The sequence below is a fragment of the Pinus tabuliformis genome, chromosome 9 (genome assembly GCF_031772625.1).
Source record: "Pinus tabuliformis cultivar Carrire ecotype Pingquan chromosome 9, CPIR1, whole genome shotgun sequence".
Lineage (NCBI taxonomy): Eukaryota > Viridiplantae > Streptophyta > Pinopsida > Pinales > Pinaceae > Pinus > Pinus tabuliformis.
This window is the reverse complement of record NC_142307.1, coordinates 18082368-18091142: the sequence shown is the minus strand read 5'-3', so window position 1 is coordinate 18091142 and position 8775 is coordinate 18082368. Positions and strand designations below refer to the sequence as shown.

The window sequence follows — 8775 nt, the reverse complement described above, 5'->3', positions numbered from 1 at the left end:
CTGGTTCATTTGGCTCTTTAACTATTTGTAGGGTTATACTTGGACTCTGTTATATATATATATATATATATATTTTATTTTTTTTTCCACTGGAAAAATCTGTAATATTTCATTATAAATATGAAAGATTACATATGTAGATGCTTTGTCGCATATGCCAAACTGTTCAGTGCATTTTCAAGATATTTGCAGATCAGTGCTGTATATTTGTCTGTTACATTTACAAAAATTGTGCAAAAATGGTGCCATTTAAGGCAAACCTCGATCTATTTACATATATATCATATTGTGCAGTCAAATAACAAAAAAGACTGATTGTTAAGTCGCTTGTAGACCCGCAGTAGGATATGACGGGTCTATATATGGCCGATGGTGGTATTTCTGCTCTTGCTGTTCCAAAGATTCATTGATTTCCCATAAGCCATTTTCCATCACCGCGGCCTCCTTGGAAAGCTTGTCAGCAGTCTGGTTATGTTCTCTGTATATATGAGATATGTGAAATGAGTTAAAAGCCTCCATTAGTATAAAGACTTCATCAAGCAGTATATTTAGAGTGTGTGAGTGACATGTAGTAACTCTATTGACCCAATTAACGACAATCTGAGAATCTCCATAGATGTTGATGTTGGTGCAATGATGGCTGAGTGCAAAATGAAGTAAGTGGCGGAGAGATATGAGCTCAGAGTAATTGTTTGTGCCAGCCCCCAGTCCTACTTTGATGTGATAGAAGTGCCTCAATGATTTGTGTATAATGATGCCCCCTCCACAGCCATGTTCGTTTGCAGCCCCATCGAAGAAAGCCCAAGGTGAGCTCATGTCGATATTGGGAGGAGGGGTCGGCCGTCGCTGTTTTGGGGGAGGGGGATTCGGTAGTTCGTTATATGCTGTAATGATACCAGCTTCAACGAGAGACCATGTAGGCTCCCATCCATCGAATATCATTCTGTTCCTAGTCTTCCATATAGACCAATTTACAATGATCGGAAGGTTTACAGATTTCGAACCACTGTGTCTGTTCCCCCAATCCATCCACGCGTTGATAAGGTCTGTACCAGACCAATCGCCCGAAAACTGTAAGTGATGTTTGATATGATGCCATAATTGATTTACAATGGGGCATCTTAAAAATAGGTGTTCGGTGGTCTCTGTGTCTGCTTTGCACAGCACACAACGCGAAGGACCGGATACCGCCCTGCGCTTGAGGTGTTCGTCAGTAGGAATGCGGTTGCGAAGGACACACCAAGTAAATAACTTAGACCTGGGCGATGCATTAAGCTTCCAAATCTGGTGCCACCATCTATCAAGCACCTCCGGCTTTCTGTGAGAAATAATGACTTTGTATCCCTCACGAGGAGAGTAAATCCCACTATCAGCAATCTGCCAGATGAGTTCATCCGGTCCATCCACAATTCTGATATGGGATTCTGAGAGGGCGTCACAGTATGCTTTCCATGGTTCGTGCCATCTGATTGGGATGTCTAACTGTGTGCCAGATTTCCAAGCCTGATGCAATATGTCCGAGCCCTCAGGGTCAGCGATCTGCGCAAGCACTCTAATGCCACGGGAGTTTAGGAGGGCAATCAGGTCTGAGTGAAGTCTGTGTCTTCCTCCGCATCCACTCCATGGATCCATTCCGATGCGTGCTCTGTTCCCACTTTTTATGCGCCATATGATGTTGCTCCTGAGGAGGGGGAGGGAGTGTAGGAGGGCTTTCCAAATGGAAGAGATGCCCGTTCTGTTCCAGCTTGGGAGTCTGGCCCAATCGATGATGTCGAGAGGCCAGATGTACTTATGGTATACAATCTCTGTCCATAAACTGTGGGAAGTCAGCAATGCCCAACCCATTTTAGCAGCGAGGGCTTTTGCAAAGGATGCCAGGTCCTTTAATCCCCAGCCCCCCCAATTCTTAGGGAGGGCAATCTTGCTCCAGGAGATCCAAGCAAAGGTGCGCTTCTCTTCCTTTCCATCCCACAAATATCTGTTGCAGAGTCTCTGAATCTTTGAGAGAATGTTTCGGGGAATCCATGCTAAAGCCATCCAAAAAACAGGAGTTGCTTCCAGCACAGATTTGATCAGAGTTAATCTGCCTGCTCTGGATAGGTATCTGAAGTACCAACAAGTTATTTTCTTTTCAATCTTGGTGACAAGCCATACCCAGTCGGCAATTTTTTGGTTTGTAGGCTTTAGCCAATATCGAAGGTATTTAAGACCTCGATCCAGAGGTTGTGTGATAAATGGAAAAGCCTGCATAGCCGATTGTGATTCAGCTACAGATGTACCAACCATAGTGATGGAAGACTTCTCATGGTTGACCACCATGCCCGTGGCATGTGAAAAAAGATTAAGGATTCTGTTGAATGATGAGGTATCCCGAATACTTCCATCGAGAAGTATAAGGACATCGTCCACGAATAGAAGGTGAGTTAGGAAGCAAGCTTCTGAGATCTTTAGGCCCCGGATAGTTCCATCCCTCTTTGCATCAATGATGAGACGACTGAGCGCTTCTGTAACCAATAGGAACAAGAGGGGGGAAAGGGGACATCCTTGACGAAGTCCCCTTTCAGAGTGGAAGAAATGGGATGCAGCACCATTTATCAGAATACTATAAGTAGGAGAGGTAATGCATGCCATAATCCAAGTGATAAGCTGATGTGGAAAGCCCAGGTGAATGAGAATCATTTTGATGTAAAGCCAGCTGACTCTATCGAAAGCCTTTGAGAGATCGATTTTGAGAAGAATACTCTTGAGGTGCTTGGTCCAGATAGAGTGAATGGCTTCCTGGGCAGAGCCAATGGCTTCATGAATCTGCCTGTTTTCCAAGAAAGCAAATTGCTGAGGAGCAATGTGATTGGAAAGGATGGGTCTGATCCTGTTGGCTATGATCTTGGATATGATCTTGTAGAGTACATTGCATAGCGAAATGGGACGAAAATCAGCAAAGGATGATGGCGAGTCGGACTTGGGAATAAGCGCAATGAAGGTAGAATTTATAGCATGATAGATCTGACCTGAGGTTCTGCTTTCCTCTACCACCCTTAATATGTCCTCACCCAAGATGTCAAAAAAAGCCAGATAGAATTCAATGGTCCATCCATCAGGGCCCGGGCTCTTTTCCTTCTGAAACCATTTAATGGTGTTCTCCAATTCAATCATGGTGACAGGAGCATTTAGATCCTCCAAGTCTTCATTGTTAACGAACCTCGGGAAATGGGAAGCGACACGGAAGATTTCAGCCAGGTTGGAGCCCTCAGGGCATTTGAAGATGCCTTTGAAATAGGAGGTACCCATGCTAGAGAGCTTGTTGAAAGAGTCTGCCAGACCCCCATCCGGATAGGGAAGGTTCCATATGGTATTTGCAACCCTCCTCCCATTTGCAAAATTATGGAAGAATCTGGAATTTTCATCCCCAGCCTTGAGCCAAGTAGCTCTACTTCTCAGCCTGATCGATTCTTCTCTGAGTCTGAGAATGCTAGACTTCTGCTCTTCTAGATCAACCAGCCTATGCTTGCTATCCACAGAGATAAAGCCCAAGTTTTGTTCATCCAATAGGGCGTGTATGTCTGCTTCTATCGTGGTGAGCAGTTCATCTTCCCTTGCCTTTTTCCTCTTGGCCCATTCAATCACAATATGCTTGAGTTCCGTCAAATTTTTTACAAATCCCCTGGCCAAAGAGGGTTCTCTGTCAATAGGGTGAGCTGCCCAAAAGTCAGTGACCAACTTAGAGAAACCAGGGTCCTGTAACCAATGATGGTTGAATTTAAAAGGAGCTTTTGGTTTAGGGTGAGGGCCCAGAATTTCCATCAGGATGGGAGAGTGATCCGAGATTCCGCCCGAACTTACCCACTGTTTATAGTGATGGAGATTGCGGAGCAACGGTCCCTTGATCAGATAACGATCAAGTCGACGAGCCAAGGCTGCTGATCCGATCCTTCGGTTCCTCCATGTGGGAAGAGGGTGATGCATAGGGATGTTGATGAGATCGTGCTGTTCAAGCAGATGCCTCATGAAGTCTGAAATGGGATCTGATTGAGCAGATGAGCCCCAAGATTCACCATATCCCAAGGAGAAGTTTAGGTCGCCTCCAATGATCAGGTTTTCCTCTTGCAGCAAAGAACGATTAAGGAGGGTGCGCCAGAATCCTTCCCTCTGCTGACAAGGACCATAAATATTGATGATGCGCAGTGGCATCCCAAGGTCTTTTGAAAAAATGTCAGCACCCAAATATCCTGGTCCGCCCCATGAGGAGTCCAATCTGATGGAAAGAGGGTTGAGCCCAATGGCCAGACCACCTGAACGGCCCATAGCATCCAACCCCATGTATTGCCACTTTGGCGCAATCGATTTCAAGGCAAGAGATATGGCTTCTGCAGAACCCAGGGTTTCTTGAAGGAGGATGATGTCAGGATTTTCGACCTGAAAAAGTCGTTTTAGGGCTAGCCTTTTCGGGGTGCTAGCTAGAGCCCTGCAGTTGAATGAGAGACACTTCATGGGGGAACCCTCCGAGGGGGTTTGTAGCTCTAAGGGCCCCGACAATGGTGGATTGACGTCCCGAAGCAACTTCAGCCCCAGCACGCCGAATGGCTTTATTCAAATTGGATTTTCGACCCCTGGATGAGGTGTGACCAGGTTCAGGGGGAATAATGCACAACCCCGAGGTACCCTCAGATACAGATTGAGAGGGACGGGGCCGGAGTGAATAATGGTGAGGCGGATTTGATCCAGAAAGAGGCACATTGGGGCGAGATGGGGACAGGGAGCGATCATGGGTAAGGGAAGGGGGGATAGTGGCAGTAGTAGGAGGGGGCGGCGGAATTGAGCATTGAGCCTTAGATACAGAGATAGAGTGAAAGCAATCAGATGTAAGGGAGAGAGATTGTGATAAGGGAGGTAAGTCAGTACCTGATTTCTGATAAGCTGCCGCAGCTGCCCTTTGCCTCGTCATGGGAGGAGTGGCTGTGCCCTTTGCAGAAGACGGTGGATGTTGAAACCCTCCCTGTGGTGTTGATGAAGCCATCTGAGGCGGGGAGATCTGTGGCGCCGATCTTCGGGAAACAATGGGAGTATGCTTTGGTGGACTGTTCCCACGATTATTGAGAGGGCAATCCTTATAGAGATGCCCTACCTGGTGGCATCTGTTGCACCGAAATGGGACACCCTCGTAGTCCAGAATCTGGATGCGCTTGTGCCTTCCCCATTGCAGGGTGATGTCCTCCTCCAATCCTTCCCTGGTGTCAAGATGTACCAGGATGCGAGCCAAGGTTCTTCTCCGAGTGTCTATATAAGAGTGGTCATGATCCAGGTATGTCCCCAGAGCGTTTCCTATTTTGATGAACGCCTCCTCATTCCAATATTGCCTAGGGAGTCCAGGCAATCTTACCCACAGAGGTCCAGCAGCGATCTGCTCCCGCTCAGGGTCAAATAGCGGGGTCCAGCGTTTCAGGAGTACAGGGGTTGTTTCTATGTGCCAATAGTTCTCAAGTACGATGTTCGTGTGATCTTCGTGCGCAAATTGGAGTGTAAACCATCCCCGTGGGAGTACCTCAACCTCTGGGAGCTTTGGAAGCAAAGAGCCCCAGATTTCCTTCACCCATCGAATCAAACGATTAACCGAGAATGTGCGCCCTCGCACGTGACCCACCAAGACGGTGCAGGCGAGCGCCATGGTCTCTTCGAAGCTTGTCGAATTCCCAAAGGTAACGGTGGTGTCCTTCCTGATAGCCCTAACACATCTTGCCTTCGGCTTCTTTGTTCGCGGGGCGGATGGATGTTCAGAGAGGGGATTTGTATTGCCCGCCGAGGAGGACCCCGGAGCGCTAGAATTTATCACTGGTGTGCCAAAGCATCCAGAGGGCTTTGACCCGGATGACGCAAGAGGGGTAGCCGGGTTCGACAGCGGGGGCACATGAACCCGAGGATCCGGGAGTGAGGAAGGAAGAATAATCGGTGTGGGAGGAATGTCATCCAGAGTCAGAGTCTCTGGGTATGAAGATGCGAGCAAGTAAGCGGTAGCAGGCGATAGGGGAGGTGCCTCGAGACCCTGATCAGCAGTGGAAATTGACGACAAGTTTGCCCTAGACAGGAGGTCAGAATCTGTAACAGTTGCCTGAAACGGAGATGAGAATATAGGGTCGGTGAACACCGCCTGTCCGGATAGCGGATCCTCGGAATAATCCACGAGGTCCGTTACCGGAAAGTCCTCCATTGCGACCGAGAGCGAACAGCAACCGTCGACGTCGAGCTGTCACCTGTTCAAGAAACCCTAACTCCCGACCGAAAACAACCGTTCTGTGGTCCTGTGTCCGATGCGTTGATTTACCCGAAACCGTCGCGGTCTTCTGTGGAGCGCGGTTTCAGAGCCATCGCGCCAATCTTAACATAAAGTCTAACTATTCTTAAGGCCCATGTAACCATGATTAGGTGTATTTCTATATATATATATATATATATATATATATATATATATATATATATATAGATATATATATATATATAGACATTTCGTTTTTATAATGAAAAGAATTACAGTGGAATTTTGTTTGCATTGGTTACCTCTATCTTGAATGTGGTTACTTGACATTTGTTTTCTCATTCTGGACTAAACTTCTTCGAACCATGTCTGGTTATCTTAGTTATGGAATCTGTTTGTTGTTTGCCAACCTTCATGTAAACACATTTCAGGATAGAATATTAAGGTGAAATCAATTTATAGGCATGGTGAAATCAATTTACAGGTGTAAAATCATCTTGCAGGTGAAAGTAAAAGAGTAAAGTGAGAATACTCTTCCACCCATACAAATTAACACATGATTTTGAAAAACCATCTAGGTATTTTACAAGGGTAAAAGGAATTTACATACAGATAAAATGAATTTATAGAGGAAGGAGTAATAGGAAAAAAACTACACATGGTTTTGTGAATTCATGGAAAGAGAAAACAAAACCATGGATTAGAAGCAACACATAGTTTTGTAGAAATTTAATTATAAATTTCATTTAAAATATTTTGGAGATATTATTCAAATATATATAATATTATATGTTTTCCAAAATATTTTGTGACACTCATGGATGATAAAATAGCAAGGCAGTCACAGGATTGGTTATCAATGAGGGAAGTCTCAGATTATCAAGTTAGAGGATCAACAAGCAGTTGAGTCAATTACTAAGAAAAAGAGAGATACATCTGCATCTGCTAGTTCATCTGCCAGCATAGCCACAAATTTGGGTCCACATCCTACCTGCTTCCACTTACACAGCAACAACATTTGCACAACACATTCCACTAGAACTATTAATCTGCATCAGTTAGAGCTTTTTAGTTCATCTATAGTCTAAAAATGTCCTGTCTGTTAGAGACAACATTTATTGTAAACACTTTGTAAAGTTTGTATAAATACTTCTGCTTTTGAAGTGCTACAGGTGGATTGTTTGAGATCATAAATATTAGTGAGCTATTGGAGCATTGTAGGTGTTTTTTTTAAGCACTGGAGCATCAATAATAAGCAGACCATTCATAGGATTCTTGTGGCTTAAATACTAGTTATGTTTTTCTTATGTTAAAGTGTTTCACTATCATCTCTTCACTATAATCATCTAAATTCCGATTGTAAAACAGAAATATGATGAATAGGATTTACTTTTGAGTACCTTATTCTTGCTTCATTTGCAATTTGTATGCTTTCTACTGAAGGCCACACTAAATAATTCTTGACTGCTCTTTAGCTCTACCTGATTGACTGAATGCCACACTAAAGAATTCTTAGTTACTCTTTAGTTCTGCTGAAGGTTTTCATTGTTCTTCCATCATCCACTTATTATTCTGAAAGATCCAGTAAATATTCCTAACTTGCCTTGAGTTTACCGTGTGAAAAATTGATGCAACCATCCAGTTTACCTCTTGACTCCATTGCCCAATAGATGCTAATTAAATTTAATACAATTAGTCTTCCAAAACCCAAAACCCCAATTAGTCTTACAATTAGTCTTCTTGGTACTTTTAAAATATTTGACTATCGATATTGGACTTGATTCTTAATATTTATTCTCTTTATATATTTCAAATATGAATGTTAAATTCCCTTTAGAACTGCTATATATTGAGCATGACTATTTTGAAAGGGTAATTACCCTTTCAAATCGAAATTGAAATTGATATTAGATCTTAAGCACTATTATTTTGAAATTGATGCATTTCCATTTGAAAGGGTATTAACATGGAGTTAAATCATGAAAGGAAGATGTTGAAAGAATAAAATTAAGGAGGATGTTGAAAGAATAAAATTATATTTCATATTAAAGAAGAAAATGGAAATCCAATTTTTAAATTTCAAGTTTTATTGGTAACTTCATGCCATGGTATAAAGGCTAACTTAAACACCCCACATTCTGATGGAATTCAATCTTGTAATTTGACCATAACAATATTGTAGTTTCATCCATTCCGAGCTATGACTAGAGATTTTTCTAGCCTCCAGATTAACCCAGAATATCAAAATTGTAATCCCAATAACCAATTGTTCAAATTACATGTTTTTTTATTAGTCAAATTCTAAAAAAGATAGGGTGTTTTAGCTAGCATGGGTGTTTAAGCTAACATGTAAGATGACACCCTTTTTGAAACTATGTATATGTTTCCCATATTTTGGACTCTTTTAGTACCTATTTCCAGTAGTTTCCAATTATTGATTTCTAGTAAAGGGATAGATTGCATTATCAAAACATTCATATACATCCAATATAGACCTCAAAATCTGCAATGAGAAAGTGGTTATCAAT

At 43.1% G+C, this 8775-nt stretch overlaps 1 protein-coding gene across 1 annotated transcript; it reads right to left on the bottom strand.

Annotated features, from left to right (window-relative positions):
• Positions 1–318: 318 nt before the first annotated feature.
• LOC149146900 (uncharacterized) lies at positions 319–4317 on the bottom strand. The gene is made up of 3 exons (XM_089441658.1): positions 3841–4317; positions 3125–3735; positions 319–2602 (listed from the first exon to the last, which is right to left on the bottom strand). The coding sequence occupies exons 1-3, from the start codon at positions 4315–4317 to the stop codon at positions 319–321; spliced, it is 3372 nt and encodes a 1123-aa protein (XP_089297784.1).
• Positions 4318–8775: the final 4458 nt, after the last annotated feature.

Coding starts and splice junctions, on each gene's coding strand:
- LOC149146900 (XM_089441658.1), bottom strand. CDS start 4,317: ATGGGGTTGGATGCTATGGGCCGTTCAGGTGGTCTGGCCATTGGGCTC. Junction 3,736..3,840: donor TCCATCACTATAAACAGTGG/GTAAGTTCGGGC, acceptor CATTGGTTACAG/GACCCTGGTTTCTCTAAGTT. Junction 2,603..3,124: donor TTGGAGAACACCATTAAATG/GTTTCAGAAGGA, acceptor TCCTACTTATAG/TATTCTGATAAATGGTGCTG.